Below are 21630 nucleotides of genomic sequence, written 5' to 3'. Positions count from 1 at the left end.
CGTGTACGACAAGAAAGCCAGTACTCCATGAAAGACCCCCAGCATCCCAGTGCCCCTCCAATAAAGGTACAAGCGGAGCCGCCCGCCTCCCGCCTTGAAATGACATACGGCGGACTGTTTTTGACCCTTAGGTAAAAGGCCCGGCCATAAAGTAAACTGTTTCCCGCAACACCAAGAACCCTACCACCCACAAAATACAGAGGAAATGCTTTATTCCCTAAAAAATTTTAGGAAGAGGAATCATCCATCCAAGGTAACAATCGCTCCCCTAACCAAGTGGCCCGCCGAAAAAGAATCCAACGCCTCAGCCAAAGGAAGCACGCGACGGCCCTCCCCTAAAATCCCCGGGCTGAGGTTAAACCGCGGCAAGCAAAGCCGCATCCGAGGAAAGACGAGGCTTAGTGGGAGAACCAGAAACCCAGTTCATTAACAATGTAATAAAAGTGGGCCGACTGAAGGAGGAGACTCCTCTAAATACTCTTTAAGACACTAGGCCCCGGCAAAGTTTTGGTTTTAAATGGTGGGGAACAGTCCCCCTATGGGCATGAAGGTAGGCCGAAGAAAGCATGCCCCGTGAGCCCCTATAACCTCCAAACGGAATAGGAATTTTTAACCCGGACTGGCCAAGACACCACCATCCGCGGAATGCCCTGATTAATTTGCGATTGGAATTGTGGGGAATGGGGGTGGTTCCCGTTTCGAACGAAATTCTGGTAAGTCACCGGGAAAGCAGTGTTCAACATCCTTATACCCTGAGAAAACCTTCCCCAACCAAAGAATGGGCCTAGGCAACGAGAAGCGGCCTGTCCCCCCAAGAGTTAAAGACGCCTCGCCTGGGCTTGGCTTTTCAAACGGGAGCCCTCCATAGAGGCCCGAAGGGTCCATTACCTTTGACAGTCCGAGGTCCGGGCAAGTTTTAATCCAAAAGTAAAACAAAAAGTTTTGGATAGAGTTTTTTTATCGTGGTTGAAAAAAATTTTTTAACCTGCCTCCCACAATTGCCATTTTCTTGGGACCGGACCCGGCCCTGGAGGACTTGGGGCGTTTTTAAATTTCGCATCGAGCATTTTGTGTATGAAGTTTCTTGCACGGCCGACCTGCGACGTGGGCCAATAGCAACGTTGTGAACCAAAAAAGAAGTTCCCCCGCCGCGAAGTTATTTTTTGCAGGCCCCCTGCCCGATGGAATGGGAAAAGCCGAGAAATAAGAAGTGCATGAAAATCGACTGAGCGGACCACGGAAGAAGACGATGCCCCCCTTTTTTTCCCCGTCCTGAACCAGGTCCCCCGTGGGGAATTAAAGAAAGAATCGAACGCGTCGGTACTCCTATAGCCTATGTGGATCCTGATGTCTTTCCTTTGCGTTTACTCTAGTTCGTTTTCCTCAGAGGTTCCTCCGACCTCACGTTGTCGCTTGTACTTCATTGCCTGCTCAGTGTTTAGCTCGCTTGTTGGCCATGTGAATAGCTTCCGCGTACGTTGCTGGCCGATTATCCCGCAGGCCCCGATACAACTGACCAGATCGGAGTGACTCGATGAAAAATGTTAGGGCGGTCTGATCCTCGACCTCTTCGATGAACTGTATTCCTTTGCCACTGAGCTAAGTACGTTTGAAGGGACTCACCCTCATCTTGTGGATGTCGCTAAGATGTGTAAGGTCTTTTTGAGCTTTATGTTGGCGGCATAGTGACTCATAAAGCGGTCGGCCAACTCCTCGAAGCTACGAATCGATCCTGGGGTAAGGCCACAAGCCACCTCTAGGCCGATCCCTTCAGAGTCGGCAAGAAGGCGCGGCACATGACTGGATCCTTGACCCCTAGAACATGCATTTTTGCTGGTAGCTCAGAAGGTGCTCGCGTGGGTCGCCTGGCCCGTCGAAAGTGGCTTGCTCCGAAAACTTGAAGTCACTGGGTATTCTGTACGCTATAATTTCAGTTGAGAAGGGCAGGGCGGTGAGTAATGTCCAACCTGGGGACGTAGTTTTGCCTTCCACTTGATCCTTTAAATTGCGCAACTCTTGAGCCAGGTGAGCCACTTCGCCAGTATTCCGGTATGATTTCCTGTGGACTCGGTACTCTCCCCGACTTGCGACTCGCTTGTCGTTTCTCGTTGTGAGTGGGCCCTCTCGGTCTGTCGTGCCCGAGTCCTGGTTCTTCTGGTATGAGTTCTCTCTCAGATGGCCTCACGATTCTGTTGGCCCGTTCGCGGCGCGGACTGGGTTCTCTCCACCCAGTCGCTCTCTCGCCGATCAATGCGTTACATTTGGGGCTTAGTCTTGAATGAAACCGACCGTGCCGGTGGATCCTCGGCTCTTCGATCCTCTCGCCCGCCTCTATCTGACCTTTGGGGCAGTTGCTGGTTTTGCAGTTGTGTATTTGGCGGTCGGGAGACCGACGATTCTCTCATTTCTCGAGTCCTCCACAGCCACGACACGAGCAATAGCCTGGATCTATTCGGGAGTGAGAAGTATCATCGATGGCGGTCTGTTTCGAGGCGCCGAGTCATCTCCTGACTCTGGCAAATTTCGTTGGTTCAACTGATCTCTCAAGTCTACTTTCGACCACGTCGTTACGACCGGAAGCGTGACTTCGTCCCTCAGACATTTCGTAAGATTCCGTACTTCTTGCTTGCTCGTCTCTCCGATCTGTCTCCGACTCTCCTCTCAATGCATAAGAATGGCAGTAACCTTTCGTTACGTCCCACGGAACGGGCGCCAAGTGTTGGTTTTAGGGTTTTTGGGCCCTGGGAGGTCCAACACAACCGTGGTTGGTGGATTCACCTTTCAAAAATAGGAGGGAATAAGAATGCTTTTGTGAATGTGGGTCTCTCTTCTCTTGGCATGAACTCGCCCTTTGTACAGCTTTTGAGGAGCCTTTTATAGCAGGTTCCTCCTTGGATTGGGACTTTAAAACATACATTTAAGGCCATAATTGGCCCATTAACCCACTATTTATTTCTAAAGGGTCGTTGGGGCTGCCGTTAATGGGCTTTCCAACGATTCTTTGACTGGGTCTCTTAAACACCCTCTTAAATGTTCCAACGGTCTCTTGTCACTCGCGCCGACCTCGGGGTCAGGCCAACTCCTTGGCTCGGTCCATACCTCTCTTGGGCCTTCCTTCCTTTGGGCTTGACCCCTTCCTCTCTTCGGGCCACTCTTTATTTTTGCGTCTTCTTCTCTCCCTTCTAGGCTTTGGCCCGGGGTCTGCACCCCATCACCAAGTATTTGAAAAAACACGGATTAAAATGTATATCACAGTAAATTGAAGATTGATATTTTAGATGATTTAAATACAAATGCAAAAAAATATGAATATATGTGTGTGTGTGGCAATTAAATTTCAAACTCAGGGACTTTGTAGGTAACAATTCCAAGTCACCTAATTACCTAACTAACTAACTATGGGTATCCACCTAAATTAATAATATAATACTTTTTTTCATGTAAAATGGACCTAAATTTATTAACAGATTGTGTTTTAAAAAAATTGGACACCATAATAATATATCAAACTTCAATACCAATGGAGCAGAAAAGTGAAAGTATATCAATAAAATCTTCAATGTATTTGTTCAAATGAATATCACTGTAACAATAATTAGCATTTTGTTGTATCCATCCCTTTAGTATATATTTAGATTACCAAGTATTTCCAATTAAGCATCCACCGAGAAGTGGGAGGGATATGCAAGGAAATGAAGTCTTTGTAATCATCAAAAGACAAGTATAGGATAGTGTTCATACATGTATCACATCGCGGTACATTAACAATTCATATAAATTAGAAAAGCATTTGTGAGATGATAATTGGATTTTAAAGAGCTCTATTACCTGTTCAGGGGAGATGCCAACAATTCCCAACACCTTTTCTTGAGTTGTCTATGCTTAAGCACATAGCCTATTCGAAGACAAGGAATATAAAGTATTTGCCTTATGGTATGGGTGTTGAGTTGGATCATCATTAAGATGAATTTACCTGAAAGAGGAGAAAAGGATAAAGAGAACCACCAGGACGGTTCTTAATGCCACCAATTTGAGATTTTATGATCTGTATCAGGTTGCCGACAACAAGTACCTTACCTTGAGACAGATTGCTAAGAAACCTTTTGTGACACCCCGTAAATCCAAATGCTAATTGGGATTAATTAAGGAATTAATCCTAGCCTTCCTTGGTAATTTCTTCCTAAAAATCATGAAATTTAATAGTTAAGGGACTAGAATTTGACTAGTCTATCTAGTCAACCAAGTGTACCTCTTGCCTTATGTCTTGTACCTTTACCCTTTTTTTCCTTTCCAACCTTAGTAAGGGTAAAATTGACTTTTCACCCATGATTTGTTGTTCAAGCTATCCCTAGCAAGTCATTCCATTCATTTCTCATACTAGCCTAAGTTCAAAACACTCCATCATCTCTTTAAAAAGAAACCTTGCTTATTCTCCAAGCCAAAAGGAGGACCTTCTAGCTTTGCAAGATCCCACCTCAAGATTCCTACTTTCTTCTTCCCAAGCATAGGAAAGGGTAAGGTTCTTAGCTATTTATTGTTTTTAGCCATCTTTTGGGTGTCTTTATCTAAGTTAAAATCTTTCTTGTGTTTTGGCTTGTGTAAGAAGTTAGTGGAGAAGAAGGACTCTAAGAGGAGGATTAGAAGAGTGTAAAGGAAGAAGTTGTAGTCTACAAAGGTAACCCATGCTATACAAAACCTATTTTATGCTTGCTATTGATATTTTTTGGCTTCTATTGATGTTCTTGATGTGATTTGTGAGATTTGATGCATGATCTTCTGATGATGCATGTTTAGAGCTTGTATTTAGGTTTCTTGAATGCCATTGCTTGGCTTATTCTTGGGTTCAAGTCATATCTTTGTTGTGTGTGAGATTTTGGGTGTTTTGGACTTGAACTTGGCTTTGTTGAAGAATTTCCCCGAAGGGAAAATATTGTACAGGGTGTACCCGCGGGCAGAACGGCGAGCAGTGGCCTACCCGCCGCCCCACCCGCGGGGAACGTGGTGGCTCTCAGGTTGTACCCCGCGGGCAGGCCCACGGGTGGGGCCCTACCCGCGGGGAACGTGTAAGGGGATTGCGGGGATTTGTTACCCGTGATCTTTTCTTCTTGGTATTTGATGTTTTGACCTCCCGTTGTTGGATTATTGAGCTTTTGTGAGTCTTCTTGATGTTTCGTATGCCTAGAACGATGAGTTAGGAATCCATGTTAGGATTTGGTGTCTTGAATCGTGCTAAGGGTCCAACCTTGTGATTCATTGGACTAATATGAGTCTTGAAGGTTCGTTGGAACCATTTTGGTTTACCCGTTTTGATGAGCATGCTAGTTTGATGTTGTTATGCTAGTATGTATGGTTTGTTCCTTCTTGTTGGGGTTGACAACTCGCGTTTTCAATCATTTTGATGATTGGATTGTAGTCCTTTGTTGTTGAGTATTGCCTCATGTCATTGTTGGAATCTCTTGATTGATTCTCATGTTGTGATCTTGTACAAATCGTTGTACCCTTTGTTGATACTTGATTAGGCTATTGATGAGCATTAATCTTCTTGATGATGATGATTATGTGTGATTATGATTGAGATTAGTGGTATATTATTGAGCTTTACTCACGAGATCAGTGGTAATATTGTTACTTTACGGTACCCTCGTGTACTATGAGATCGGTGGTAAAACGGTTCTGATTGGTGGTAAAGATTGGTGGGGGACGACGGTCCGAGGCGGAATAAGGTTGGACTCAAAAGTACAGGGTGGCACTAAGAGGTAACGGTTGGAACTAGTTATAAGGTCGGGGGTAGCCATAAGGTTGGAATAGGGCATAAAGTTGGAATTTGGACCTATTATGTGAATTGTCATTATGTGATTGTTGTACTTCTTGCCTTTGGGCATGTCTATGATGAACTCTACCTTTTGAATGGTAGGTGGCATCTAGTGTTGTGTTGTGTTGTCTTTGGTTGTTTGTGGTTTTGTTGTTTATTGAGGTTGATGATCCTCGTTCTTGTTGAGAGTGTGATGAGTCTTTGGATGTTGACCTTCTTCTGGTTTTAAAATGACTATATATTGTATTCCTCAGTCTCAAAACGCTTTTGATTATATCTATCTATATATATGATATTTAACGCGTATTAATGGGTTACCAGCATTATTCGCTGACCGGGTGTTATCCCCTTATCTTTTACAGGTTTTGCTTAGTTGTGGAGCGCGCTAGTCGAAGTTGGTAGCTAGTGCAGTTCCCCTTCCTTTAGTTGTTATGTTTTGGGCATGTGAGCCTTAGATGTAGAACTCTGAATTAGACTTTGTGTAGCTTGTGCACCTATGTTGTTTAGGTGTGGCATAATATCCCCGTTTTAGACTTGCTTTCGCTTATGGTTTAATGAACGTTTAGTTTGCTTATCTTTGAAATTAAGATTTTAAAATGTTGGTAAATCGGGGTGTTACACCATTGGACGAGAGGATGGCACTCGTTGTCAGTTTGAATATACCACGAAAGAATTGGGCAATGGTTGGCATTGAGGCTGGTGACATAGCGGAGGAAGGTGGTGAAGGGAACGCCACAATGACTGATCAAGAGATGGGCACTAGGAATGAAGAAGTGAATGTTGCAGCACCTCAGGGAAAGCCACAAGGAGGTCATGAAGGAGGGTTGAGGGGACACACCAACGAGGAGCACTATGAGATGATCAACCAGAGATTCAACAATTTAAGTGCCCAAGTGAACTACGGATTTTCAAACTTTGATCAAAGGGCTTGTAACGCCCCGTGTTACGGCCTTCAATCCCGGATTAATTATTTAATTAATCCCGTTAATAATAATTAAATATGATTTAATTATGTTAGGTTTACCTTTAATTAATTAGTAAGGTCCACCATGAACCGTGGACCCTTGCCCGAATAAGAATCTTAAGCCTGTTAGGAATAAAGGAAGTAGGCCTTTTACTATTCAGATTATGATTAGGATCCTCTTTAATTAATATGGTCCACTATGGACCATGGACCCTTATCCCTAAAACAAGCCCTAGCCCTATAAGGAATAGAATTAGTAAACCCATACCATTCAGGCCCTAACTAGGAGTCTTAAATATATAAATAGGGAACTTAGGAGGCACCTAGAATCCCCACCACAATAATCTCTCACCACCCAAAGAGTTCCAAGAATCCCCTTAGGATAAATCAAGAAATCAAGAAAGCTTAAAGAAAGATCCTTCATAGCCAAGGAATTAATTAAGGCTAAGAGGTAACCCATGTCTCAACAAAACCTATTTTCATAGCTATGATTCCCCCTTAGGGTTTCCCCCATATTATTGTGTATTGGCGAGATATGATGATGATTATTGATGTTTGACGTGATGATCCCATGAGGGATCTTGATAATCTTGATATTGGGAGATTCTTGATGATTATATGGAGTTCTTGATGATTATGTGTTGTTCTTGATAATTGTGTGATGCTCTTGATGTTTATGTGTTATTCTTACCGAATCTTGCAATTAGAAGACGAACCGTATTCTTGTTGATATAAAAGTGATTAGAACCCTAGGTTGTATCGTATGATCTTATTCTTGGATTATCGGGTGGGGAAATCGCATGTTTGGGTGTTGATTATATTTAGAAAAGCATGATAGGTTATGTGCCGTTCGTTTCTTGTATTTGATTCATTAATTGTCTACGTGTTGTCGTTAATTGCGTTGTAAAGTGTCTAAGCATGGTTTCGGGTTCCACAACGGTTCCCGGGGCGTAAAGTGTGTGAAAAGAGTCAGTGGGGTGTAGGTGGGGGGTAGGGGACCAGCCACCTACCCACGGCCGTGAAACACCGCCCGGCAGCGGGTAGCCGGCGGGCGGGCAGCTGCCCGCCGGCGACCCGCTGCCCGGAACAGTAATTCCGGCGGGCAGCCGGTGGGTGGGCTACCCGCTGGAAATTTCCCCAATTCGGGATCCCGGCTTCCCCGTTTGATGTTCCCCCGATCCCCGTGGTGTCCCAACGGACTCCGTTCATCGTGCTTATGTCAAGTTTGATATTTCGGGTGCCGTTCGTAGGTTTACGAGTCCATTATATTGCATGCTAGTTGAATTGGTATCCCGTTGACCTAGGTGGTAGAAGTATGAACCCCTTAGGACTATTCCTAGTATGTGATGGGTCACGCATAGGTTTTGTTATACGTTTTCTCCCCCTTCCCTATGTGTAATGTGGGTTGCATGTGCTTGCTATGTGTTATGTGTGTGTGTTACCCCAATTCGGTTGCGATCGGATTGGTTATCCTGAGCTGCGGTTCAGAATCTGGCTGCGGTCAGATTGATACTCTTGGGCTGCGGTCCACCGTTTGGTTGCGATCAAACGTTTCTATACGAGCTGCGGTTCGTCCTTTTTCCTGGCTGCGGTCAGATGACATTCTCTTGGGCTGCGGTCCACTGTTTGGTTGCGATCAAACACCATGATGAGCTGCGGTTCATCGGTCGGTTGCGATACGGGGCAATGTGCTGCGGGGCCGTGTCAGAGCTATATGCGCTGACCCTCATGTATGGGCATGCGATTGGTCCTGTGGCGCCAACAAAGTGTGTTATGTGTTGTGACATGGACGAGTTGTGATTACGAGTGTCTTGGGGGATGTGACTATGGGATTTATATTGGGGATTGTTCATGTTGGGTTATGATCATTGTTTATGCTTTGCCCTATCTGCCTTATCTGTTGTGAACTGCATATGCTCGTTATAACTGTTGCTTGTGTCTGGCCTTATCTGTCGAGTCATTCCCGGTTTTAAAGCTAGAGTTCGTAGGATATATCTTCATGCTCAAAATGGTTTTCGTATATCTATATATATCTCTATATGTATTGTATTTCAACGCGTTGGAGTGGGTTACCAGCATCTCTCGCTGAACATATATATTTGGCTTTCAGGCACAGAAGATTAAGAAACTGGAGTGCGCTAGAACTTAGAAGTAGATAGTTTCCCTTTTGGACTGCGTGCCACGTTTACGTATTTACGCTTTGAGGATATTAGTTAGTTTGCCTGTGCACTTGGGTTCTCTAGCCCAGGTGTGGCATAGCACCCCGAACGCTTGTATTTATATCTTGGGATTTAATAAGATTCTACCTTTATTATAAGTTTTAAATGTCTTGAAAATCTGGGGTGTTACAGTTGGTATCAGAGCTTAAGTTTGACCCTAGGATAAGACTCTTAAGACCGGACTTTAGGACACTAGGCTTGAACTCTAGGTACTTAGGAACATAGGATCCAGGAATCTTAGGACGCGCAGTGAGATTGTGAAACCTACACATAACCTCCCCTCACTTCATCCCTCTCTAACTTAAAGGAACCTCCCCCTACGCTTACCACACTAGGTAAGGGTGCGAATAGATAAGTTTACTTCCACAACTGAGCAACGTACACTTACCCGATAAATCGCCTCGTCCTAACTCCCGTCAAAAGACTTGACAAGGACCCTGACCAAAGAAAAGGAAGATTTGGATGACTACTAAGAAGAGGCGTTACAGTCAGGACTGCTAAAAGGGACGGTCTGCAATACGCACCAACCTAGGGTAACCACGATAACCCCCGAGTCAGACAAAAGACATGCACCTTCCGACAAGTTGCCTTATCTCGGCAAACCCGGGTTGCGGCTACAACAAACAGGAAGGAGAACTAGGACACCTATTAAAGTAGCGAAGGAACGACACCATTAGTCGAATCCTTGGGTGCAAGGTAAGTATATCGCGACACCTTGCGACCCCACCACCCCAATTTAAAATATCATCCGCCCTGAAACCCCAGCATCTTGATACCCCTATTTGTTGAAAACTCCCACCCCGAATCCTTAATTACCTTAAGAGCAAATTCGCAACCGTCATGACCTTGCTCACCCTTTGTTGCGCTTAACCCAAACCCTCGGAAACCCTAAATTGTTATTGCCCTTACTCTAAGTTCATATCCCCACTCCGTTTGGAAACCCTGTTAAAGACCGTAGAGCAGCATAAGGCCCTTACCCTGCCCAGGGGCGTGAAGAACCGACATTCATTGATTCAATATTAAAATAAGTTGTTAGATAGGAATCGGCGAAGTAGGTGGAGGTTACGAATACGTATCACCCCACCCTTACACGAAAACCGTGAAGGCTTCACGAGAAACCATAGCCTGTACGTACGCCACCGAAGAACGCCATGCGTTGACAAGAGTGGGCAAACAAATACGTTCAATGTGTCAGGGGCCCTCGCTACAGAAAACATCGTCAAATAGGTGCAACAGGCCGAACCTCAAGGTGGACATAAAACCTTGCTAAGAATTTCATCCACCATGGAAGGGATGAAACCCAATAGAACAAGAAAGACTAACTCGAAACCCCCCTTACCCTTAAGAACCCTCGGCAAGGATTAGGAGTCAAGACCTAGGGGTTTGACCCACTAAACCGACTGGGTCCAGACTTCTGGACATCCGAGGGGAACGCGCACGGAAACCATCACGAGAATTCCCCTGGAAGCCATAGAGACGAAGGGGACTTCGACACGGGAAGAGAAGATCAAACGAAAATCTTAGAATCAAACAGAGCCAAGGAAAAGGGATCACCAGTTCGACTGCACGCCACAACCAAGCCCCAAACAGGCATAATCACTCAAAGCCTAGAGTCCTTAGCCCCTTTCCCTCCCCTTGCCAATCAAGTACCATTTCGTTAAAGAATCCGTCCTATCACTCCAAACCTCGCTCTTGATCCCTCTTTACAGACAAACCCATACAAGGTGGCAACCTTCCTTCCTGTATTACGACCTTGAGACATCGACCCTATCCGTCCCTCGACTTTGAAACCTAGCCCTTGCACTTCTTACACCCCTTTAAACCCAGACCAAGAAAAAATAGATATATATATGTATGTATATCTACCTCTAGAACTCGTGCTTAAGGATCAATTAACATTGTACGATGGGTCATCCTATGTATCCAAGTCCCTTTTATTGTGCACAAGGGCATGGGACTTGTCAGGACATGAATCTGTGCATTTTTGGGGTCTTTCCCGAAGGAATTGACTATTCCTAGTCACTTTCCCGCGGGTCCCCAACGGGTCCTTGACGGGACCTTGGCGGGTCCTTGGCAGGAGCTTGGCAGGCGGACGACCGCCCACCTCGCGCCCACTAGTACAATGTGCTGATTTCTTAACCCCTCATTTTATTGATTTGTGGCGCACTTGTGTGCCTCGATTGAGGAATGTGAGTCTTGGGTAAGGAACCATGGACCACCCAAACATAGTGTCCTACGTAAAAGACCTTGACGCACGAGACACCATCGGGAAATCACAATCAATTACATTGCACGAGTAATTGAAATCGGATCCTACGATACAACCGACTAGGGATGTTTGGCGTAAAGGATTGCGCAAACCAAGGAGGTGAGTTGGGAACTCGTACTAAGAACCCACGAAAACCTTAAAAGTCAAAATGCTAAGGAGGGACCGGGACTCCTCCAAACCATGGACATCGTTCGAGCAAATCAGAGGACTCCTTACAAGTTGTATGGAATCAAGAACTACGTAGCCCATGGTGCTAAGCAAAAGGGTGAAGAACACATTCGCGCCAAGACTTCAAGGGTCATTAAGGACCCACAAGGAAATGAGGTGACTCGTAAAGTCGCCGAGTCATCCCACAACGAGATTTGGTAACCGACTGCGCTTTAAAAGAAAAAGGGCACGCAAGGACACCTTCATCATTAAAAATAACACAAACAGGGCACAACAATGCCGAACCTCGGGTAAGACATGAAATCTTACTAAGAATTTCATCCACTAAAGAGGAGATGAAATTCAATAAGAAGAGAAATTCAACCCAAAGTCCATCGACTCCCAAGAGACTTTGGGAAGAATTTGGGAAGTGCACCCTAAGAGATTGGCTTGGTTGACCCAACTCGGTCAAGACCTTGGGCGCATTAAAGAAGTAAGTGTTGAATCACCACGGGAAATTCCCTCAAGAAAGAAGAGAAGGATGAAACCTTAGCCTGGGAAGCAAGGTCTAACAAGGATCTTAAAGTCATGCAAGCACCAACACCAAGGAAGGAGGATCATCAGCTCGTCGGCGCATCGTGATCAAAGCATCTAACCAGATTATTCACTTGGGATCGAGAAACCTTAACCCATCCTAGCCGAATTCCTTTGCCTCCCTCGGAAAATCGGCCCCTTCCTTATTTCAAAACCCTTTCTACCCTTCAGACCCCATTCTCAATCCCATGTTTTAACGATTCCATACAAGTGGCAACCTCACAACCTAAGTTGCAACCTCGAAAACTTGATCCTAATTCCTGATTTCACCGTATCCTCAAGTTTGAAACCCACTCTCTTAGCCCTGTAAACCTAATCGTTCCCAAAAACCCAACACACATAGGCGTGCAAGTATACAATTTCCCCGTGGAATACCTTCTCTATAGGACCACGGTTCTTCTCTTGACTCGTTAACCCTGCAATGATTTCCAAGCTTCGGGGACGAAGCTTCTCGTAAGGGGGGGAGAGTGTAACACCCCGTGTTACGGCCTTCAATCCCGGATTAATTATTTAATTAATCCCGTTAATAATAATTAAATATGATTTAATTATGTTAGGTTTACCTTTAATTAATTAGTAAGGTCCACCATGAACCGTGGACCCTTGCCCGAATAAGAATCTTAAGCCTATTAGGAATAAAGGAAGTAGGCCTTTGACTATTCAGATTATGATTAGGATCCTCTTTAATTAATATGGTCCACTATGGACCATGGACCCTTATCCCTAAAACAAGCCCTAGCCCTATAAGGAATAGAATTAGTAAACCCATACCATTCAGGCCCTAACTAGGAGTCTTAAATATATAAATAGGGAACTTAGGAGGCACCTAGAATCCCCACCACAATAATCTCTCACCACCCAAAGAGTTCCAAGAATCCCCTTAGGAGAAATCAAGAAATCAAGAAAGCTTAAAGAAAGATCCTTCATAGCCAAGGAATTAATTAAGGCTAAGAGGTAACCCATGTCTCAACAAAACCTATTTTCATAGCTATGATTCCCCCTTAGGGTTTCCCCCATATTATTGTGTATTGGCGAGATATGATGATGATTATTAATGTTTGACGTGATGATCCCATGAGGGATCTTGATAATCTTGATATTGGGAGATTCTTGATGATTATATGGAGTTCTTGATGATTATGTGTTGTTCTTGATAATTGTGTGATGCTCTTGATGTTTATGTGTTATTCTTACCGAATCTTGCAATTAGAAGACGAACCGTATTCTTGTTGATATAAAAGTGATTAGAACCCTAGGTTGTATCATATGATCTTATTCTTGGATTATCAGGTGGGGAAATCGCATGTTTGGGTGTTGATTATATTTAGAAAAGCATGATAGGTTATGTGCCGTTCGTTTCTTGTATTTGATTCATTAATTGTCTACGTGTTGTCGTTAATTGCGTTGTAAAGTGTCTAAGCATGGTTTCGGGTTCCACAACGGTTCCCGGGGCGTAAAGTGTGTGAAAAGAGTCAGTGGGGGGTAGGTGGGGGGTAGGGGACCCGCCACCTACCCACGGCCGTGAAACACTGCCCGGCAGCGGGTAGCCGGTGGGCGGGCAGCTGCCCGCCGGCGACCCGCTGCCCGGAACAGTAATTCCGGCGGGCAGCCGGCGGGTGGCCCCCCACCCACCGGCTACCCGCTGGAAATTTCCCCAATTCGGGATCTCGGCTTACCCGTTTGATGTTCCCCCGATCCCCGTGGTGTCCCAACGGACTCCGTTCATCGTGCCTATGTCTAGTTTGATATTTCGGGTGTCGTTCGTAGGTTTACGAGTCCATTATATTGCATGCTAGTTGAATTGGTATCCCGTTGACCTAGGTGGTAGAAGTATGAACCCCTTAGGACTATTCCTAGTATGTGATGGGTCACGCATAGGTTTTGTTATATGTTTTCTCCCCCTTCCCAATATGTAATGTGGGTTGCATGTGCTTGCTATGTGTTATGTGTGTGTGTTACCACAATTCAGTTGCGATCGGATTGGTTATCCTGAGCTGCGGTTCAGAAGCTGGCTGCGGTCAGATTGATACTCTTGGGCTGCGGTCCACCGTTTGGTTGCGATCAAACGTTTCTATACGAGCTGCGGTTCGTCCTTTTTCCTGGCTGCGGTCAGATGACATTCTTTTGGGCTGCGGTCCACTGTTTGGTTGCGATCAAACACCATGATGAGCTGCGGTTCATCGGTCGGTTGCGATACGGGGCAATGTGCTGCGGGGCCGTGTCAGAGCTATATGCGCTGACCCTCATGTATGGGCATGCGATTGGTCTTGTGGCGCCAACAAAGTGTGTTATGTGTTGTGACATGGACGAGTTGTGATTACGAGTGTCTTGGGGGATGTGACTATGGGATTTATATTGGGGATTGTTCATGTTCGGTTATGATCATTGTTTATGCTTTGCCCTATCTGCCTTATCTGTTGTGAACTGCATATGCTCGTTATAACTGTTGCTTGTGTCTGGCCTTATCTGTCGAGTCATTCCCGGTTTTAAAGCTAGAGTTCGTAGGATATATCTTCGTGCTCAAAATGGTTTTCATATATCTATATATATCTCTATATGTATTGTATTTCAACGCGTTGGAGTGGGTTACCAGCATCTCTCGCTGAACAGATATATTTGGCTTTCAGGCACAGAAGATTAAGTCACTGGAGTGCGCTAGAACTTAGAAGTAGATAGTTTCCCTTTTGGCCTGCGTGCCACGTTTACGTATTTACGCTTTGAGGATATTAGTTAGTTAGCCTGTGCACTTGGGTTCTCTAGCCCAGGTGTGGCATAGCACCCCGAACGCTTGTATTTATATCTTGGGATTTAATAAGATTCTACCTTTATTATAAGTTTTAAATGTCTTAAAAATCTGGGGTGTTACAGGGCTGCAGCTATCTAGGAGATGCTAGGAGTAGAGAATGTTCAAAGATGGACCCCGTATGGATGCGATCCCAACTACGTGCCTCAAGGTGGTGCTCCCGGAGACGTTGACCAAGGTAAACCGTTAAGCTTTAAAGTTCAGTTAGTAGACTTTATTTAATTTGTTAGATTTGAGTAGTGCTTTAGTTTGTTGTGGTGTGTTAGCTTGAAACTCAGAGATTTCTAAACCTCCATGTATCCCAAGAACGCTCTTAAGCCAATTCTTGAAATTCTTACCAACTTTTCGAAAGCTTTCGTTTTAAGAAAACCAGTCCGTTCATTCTAAGTTTCGAGGACAAAACTTCTTCTAAGGAGGGTAGGATGTGACATCCCAAAAGTTAATTTTCTAAATTCTATCTTATGAAGTTCCAAAATATCCATTTTTCACTCTTGCAAAATTTTTATGATGAAAACGGTGTTGGAATTAATTATTTTGAGCTACGTTTTAAATAAATTCAAAACCGAGATTTATTCATTGCTAGATAGTTGTAGTGATTGAGCTATTAATGAGTTATTGTTGATCTATGATTGTGTTGTTGAGGATTTGGCTGTGTTCGATTGCACTGAGCATGTATATAGTTGAAGAGAGAGGCTCTGGTGCACCAGGCAGTGTGCACCAGATTGCCTCATGGTACTAGCCAACGGACCTCGAGGAGGTCCGCTGGCTAGAACCATGGAGGATGATCCCATAGGACCGACCATGGCATGGTACGTCACCCAGAGCCGCCGCTTGGTGGAGCCAAGTGGCAGGGCTTCCCAATCCCCGCCACCAAGCTTCGCCAGGCCAAAAGTGGTTACTGGCCAGGCCCTCTGTGGCTCAGCTACGTGTCGTTCGGACCGGGGCTCATGGGCCCTTGAGGCTCGGACACTCGGGTTCGTTACGACGCACTAGTAGAAGTTGATTTCGTTGAATTTGGAGTTATAATGCTTGTTTTACAGTAGAATTTGTGTTGAGAAATGCTATTGAAGTGTTCTGTAAATTTTTTACAGTGAAGAAAATTTAAAGTAATTGAGCTTAGCTATTTGAAAGTGGATCATGATTATTATTTGATAGTTTTGATTGAAAAGCATGTCTAAGTACTTGTGGTTATTTATTGAGAAGCGTTGCCAAAGATGTGAGAATTTGATATGTCCGGTGCTTGATTTCTGATATGAACCTAGTCCAAGGTTCAAATAAAATGGAATATTGTCCCAAGAATGCTCTCAAAGTAAAGATAGAGATAAACCTAGGGAACCAAAGAAACCAAATTTCTAATGATAATGAGATAAACCTAGGCTCTGAATACCAAATTGATATGAATCTAGTCCAAGGTTCAAATAAAGATGGAGTATTAGTCCCAAGATTACTCTCAATGCAAATATAGAGATGGATCAAGAATACCTTAAACCGCACAAGAAACCCTTTGTCTCGAATCCTCAAAGACTTGGAAGAATCCCATGTAGCTTCAAGTACCTCGATGTTGCAATCTTCAATCAACTAGAGTCGGATCTAGTTTCCTTCGATTCAAGAACGAGTCCACGAACCTAAATCTAAGGTTGAAGAAAGTAAGATTGATTCGAGTCCACGAATCAATTTGCTAGTCGGGTCCACGACTAGCCACTAATTGAGTCCACAATTAGCCATAAGGTTTCTTACACAAGTGTAAAGAAAAACATAAGAATTTTATTGAATTAAAGCCTTCTCAAAACTGATATGGATGTGCCCTATTTATAGGTATAGGGCAGCATTGTAATCTAAATACAATGGGAAAAAGAGTCATAAACCTAATCTAGAAAACAAGTAAATAGAGTTTTATTTAGAAAAGGATTTAAGGAATCCTTTCTAAATACAACTAGTGTTTTCTCTTTTATTCCAAACAATTTAAATTAATGATGACCAAAAATAATAGGGCTGATTTGGGCCTAATTTAATCACCAAAATCAGCACTTAAACAATTATAAAAAGCCTTGAGTTCTTCGCCATCATTTGCAATTGGGCTTGAATTGGATTTCCACCATTTTTGAACATAACCAATAAAGAGTTGTCTTAATTGTTTGGATTTAGACCTTGTGATTGGCCCAACTGGTACTCTTAATGGATCTTCAGTAGTTTGGGTTGCATTAATTTCTTAGCTTACAATAAATGGAAATTGCTAGAGTATGAAGCATATTTTGAGTTTCAAAGAGCATGATCAATACTTACTAAGTATTTGCTAAGAAGATTTGCCAAGTATTGAGTTATAAGCATGAAGTAGCACCTTGTTTGCTTGAATCACAGTGAAAGAGAATTTGAAGTATTCTTTACAGTAAAAGAACATGTTTAGCATGTCATGATTTAAAGTGCATTTTGGCTCTAAGTAAACCTAAGCATTCTTTCAAAAACCTATATCTATTTTGGAAAATCATTATCTAGTTGCATTGAGAAGTTGCATGATAATTGATTTCCAATTTGTGAGAAAAGAGAAGTTGTTGAGAAACTATGTGCATGAGTTTGCATGAGTAGATTTATTGCATGAGAAAGAAGTGCATGAGTTATATCTATATGTATCTAGTGTGAGTAATCCGAGGTTTAGGAGGCCCGTTAGGACTATGTCCTTTCGGAAGAAAAGAGAAAGAAAGAGAGTTAAGAAAGAAAAAGACATTGTGATCCGATGTTAAGTAATGAGGTCGATATTCTCGAGTTACTAGGTTGGATACTACCCGCCGAGCTTGGAGTCCCGGTCAGGGGGTGTGCACACTGACAAGTACGATACCTGATTCCACGGAGTTTGCGAAAAGAACCAAGAGGGTGGTTCTGTGGACGAGATGAGTATTAGGTCGGCTAGATGCCGAGCCCAGATAGGTACCCCGTTCACATTGTGGTGAAGTTCCTACCTCGCCCGCGAGTAAAGTAAAGAAAGAACGAAAGAAAGCGAGTCAAAAGACTCAAGTGAAAGAAGAGAAAAGTGAGTCATTGCAACTCTACAGAAACCTCCACACAACAAGTGTTCCTTGTTACAAAAGAATGAGTGTATATGTATATCTATCTATACTTATACTCAAAAGCTCATCTTATTGCATGATTATGATTTTGCACGTTTTGCATTAAAGTATGAGAAGAAGTATGACTTTGTTAAAACTTTGAAAGTTAGACGTTGTTAGTTATTTTTTATGGTGTTGGACACCGTAGAGTATTTCCAAGTTTGGTTCTAGTTTGTCTAAACTCGACTTTAGTTAGACTTTCCTCGCCTGTGCAATCACCGTGTGTGGTGATTGTGGCGGTGACACCTCTTGTGGTTTGACTTTTAAGCTTTTAATCTTATCTTGATCTTGTTTAGTATCATTTTTAAGTTAAGCGTTGTGATTAAGATTTACGAAAAGTGGGGTGTTACAAGTTGGTATCAGAGCGGTACGAACCGCGAGAACTTAGGAAGATTAAGCCTTAGTATTGAGTATAGAAACCCTAAGTTGAAGTCCTAGGATGGACAAGTTAAGGAAAGAACACTAAGTTATGAGATCTAAGATGAGAAAGACTCTAGTTCAGTGGCTAAGTGTAAGAATCCAAGTTAAGAAGTACTTTAAGAATCAGATAAGAACGCGGTGAGGTTGTGAGTTTCCTTACGCATGCTTAACTGTTTTTGTGCTTTATCATTGTGTTTAAAGTGCAGTTTTCCTTTCTTTGAAAGTAGAAGTAAAAGTTAAAAGCTAAAAGTTGAATGTTGAAAGTGAAAGTTAAATGTTGAAAGTTGAAAGAAAAAGCTAGAAGTTGAGACTTTGAAACTTGAAGTTTGAAAGAGAAACTTTGTGAAAGTTTTTAAAGTAATAAGTATAAGAGCGTATACTTATATTCCGTTTACGTGTTTTACTTGTTGTAAGCCTTGCCTTAAGAAAAGAGAAGTTAAAAGTAGTTAATTCTTAGAGGTACTAACCAAGATGATCTGTTCTGATCATGTTAAAGGGCTAACGCAATGCCACCGAAAAGAGTCAGAGAAGAGACTCCTCGTTCCTCCAGACCTGGAGCTTCATCTTCTACCGATCTGACAGAGAGCTTGCGTCAGCTGGCCCAGACCATCGGAACACCGTGCTAAAGGGAACAACAGTGGCGAGATGTGCCAAGAAAGATCACGGGGTGCAACCCGCCGAGTTACCTGGGCCAGGAAGACCCTGAGATCCTTGAGAGTTTGATCTGTACGTTCGATAAACTGTTCGACGTTGTCAACTATTTGCTGGACCAGCGAGTAGAGACCGTTGTGTACTATCTTCAAGAAGAGGCTGATCACTGGTGGGTAATGGAGGGTCCAACCCTTAAGGAGAAAGAGGGCTTCGATTGGAAAATGTTCAAGGTCTTGTTGAGGGAAAGATTCTACCCCGAGTATGTCGAGGCTGCTAAATACGAGGAATTCTTGCATCTGGAGCAAGGAAGCATGTCTGTGCAGGAGTATCATGTCCGCTTTGTGGTGCTATCTCAATTTGCTCCTACCATAGCACCGGATGAGGCTAGCAAAGCCTGGAAGTTCGTCCGTGGATTGCACTACGATGCCCAGAAGCTTTTCACTGCTGCAAAGTTTGCCACTTTGAACGAGGCCTATGACGCAGTCGCCGATCACTCTAGAATTCAGCAACTACATCGGATTGCCATGCACGGACCGAAGAAGAAGAGTGAGGGGAATGACTCACAGTCAAGTAAAGGGCATAGGTTCAATCCTGTAGCAAGAAATGGCAACCGAAATGGGGAAAGGAGGAATCCGGTGATAGGACAGGGAGTTAGAGGTGGAGGGTTATCTAGTGTGAGGAGCGTGGCTTGCACGAGGTGTGGTAGGGACCACCCTCGGACTACTTGTGGAGGCAGACCCGTTACATGTTTCAACTGCGGGAAGCCGGGACATAGAGCCGCCGTTTTTTGGTACCCAAAGATGTAAAGATCCCACAGTACGACCCAGAGTCAACTGCCTAGAGTCCAGTTCAACCAGGCACCAAACCTAGGAATGGGTCGTGGGAATCAATCAGGTGGAGGCCCGCACAGAAATGGAAACCAGGGATGCGGGGGGTCTCAGCAAGGACGTCCGGAAGGAACCGGTTCGGGGGAGGATCATGGTGATTGGACAGACGCAAGCTGCGGGGCACAATCTTGAGAAAGGTAACACTCTAACTTGGAATAAGTGTTATTGATTCTTGTGTAAATTCTTGTTGTATTGTGTGTGCTTGAAAGATTTGGTGCAATTTGTGATTTGTTTAAGACTTTGAGATTTAAGACATTATTTACAAATATTTTTGAGAAAGTTTCGGTAAAGGGTACCGAGAACAAGTAAGTGAAATCTTATAAGAACGAATTAGATACAAGTAAAAGTGAAATCGTTAAAGAACGATTAAAGTTTAATTAGCAGAGTTAGTTTTACGGAGGGTAGTGATTAAATCCTCAAAGTTAAAGTGGGAACGAGAAATATTAAGAAATGACGGGAAAGAAATAGACAAGAATTTAATTCGAGTTTAAGTTGGACCAAACAATCCCGAAATGAAATTGGAAAATCAAGGTTTTGACTAAGATTCGGGATTTTGCAAAGTCAATGACCATTCTTGATTTTGACTCTAATTGAGGATTTGTCAAAGTTGGAGGACTAATTGGAATTGTTGTTGATGGGAGAGTTAGAACCGAGGACCCGAGCTGGGACGGGTCATGCCCACGGAACGTAACGGAGTCCGTTCCGTTTCACGGAATGTGGTCACGGACCACGTTATGGTCCAAGACCTGGAACCATGTTAGAGAGGCAGACAGCAGATCATGGCAGTGGAACGCATGGAGTGCCATGACCAAGCCCCACCAATTCTATTTTGGTCTTTTCTCAAGCTTTTTCCCCAAAATCAAATTGCAGAACCCTTCTTCTTCCCTCACCTTGCTCGGCTGAACACTGCCTCACCCCCAAAGCAAAATCCAACTTCTTCAAAAATTCATATTTTCTCCTAGAAAATTCAAAGTTTCATTCTACAACTCCTACTAAGTGCAAGAAAATTACTACTTGAGTCATCCACTTCATTCCAACCAAGTTCAAGGCAAGTAGATTGTGGAGTCCAATGGCAAAGGGGAAGCAACAAGTAGATGAATGTAGTCATGAGGGCTCAAACTACTCAGTTATTGGAGGTAAAACCTATTTCCCTGAACACTTTTCTGAAGAAATTAATCGACTATTAGGAGATCAAGGATTTCCAAGAAAATTTTTAAGGATTCAAGAGGAGATTTACCCCGATTTGATTATTGAATTTTATGAGAATTTGTCCACCAAATTAAAGAAGGGAATTACTGTAATTACTTCAAATGTTAGAGGCACTAAAGTAAAATTGACACCACAAAAATTGTTCAATTGGTTTGATTTGCCGTTGAAAGGAGTAGATACTTATGATAGGGATGATTGGATTTCCCAAGAGAGAGTGGGTTATCTTGAATACTTGAGGTACATGACGGGAAGAAGGGAGGAGTTTGTAACACCCCAGATTTTCAAGACTTTTAAAATATATATAATAAAGGTTGAATCTCATTAAATCCCAAAATACGATACAAAGAGTACGGGGTGCTATGCCACACCTGAGCTGGAGAACTCAGGTGCACAAGCTAAATAACTAATATCCTTAATAAAGGGAATGCATAACATGGCACGCAGGCCAAAAGGAAAACTATCTACGTCTATACTCCAGGGTTCTAGCGCGCTCCAGTGTCTACTCTTCTGTGCCTGAAAGCCAAATATATATGTTCAGCGAGAGATGTTGGTAA

The 21630-nt window shown here is 43.5% G+C and overlaps 1 protein-coding gene across 1 annotated transcript; it reads left to right on the top strand.

Moving 5' to 3' along the window:
• The first annotated feature begins 6447 nt into the window (after positions 1 to 6447).
• On the top strand, positions 6448 to 19786 carry LOC109192721. The gene is made up of 2 exons (XM_019343423.1): positions 6448 to 6705; positions 19103 to 19786. The coding sequence occupies exons 1-2, from the start codon at positions 6448 to 6450 to the stop codon at positions 19784 to 19786; spliced, it is 942 nt and encodes a 313-aa protein (XP_019198968.1).
• The last annotated feature ends 1844 nt before the right edge of the window (positions 19787 to 21630 follow it).

Source organism: Ipomoea nil, unplaced genomic scaffold (assembly GCF_001879475.1).
Source record: "Ipomoea nil cultivar Tokyo-kokei standard unplaced genomic scaffold, Asagao_1.1 scaffold1833, whole genome shotgun sequence".
NCBI classification, from domain to species: domain Eukaryota; kingdom Viridiplantae; phylum Streptophyta; class Magnoliopsida; order Solanales; family Convolvulaceae; genus Ipomoea; species Ipomoea nil.
This window is presented reverse-complemented; position numbering and strand designations above follow the sequence as displayed.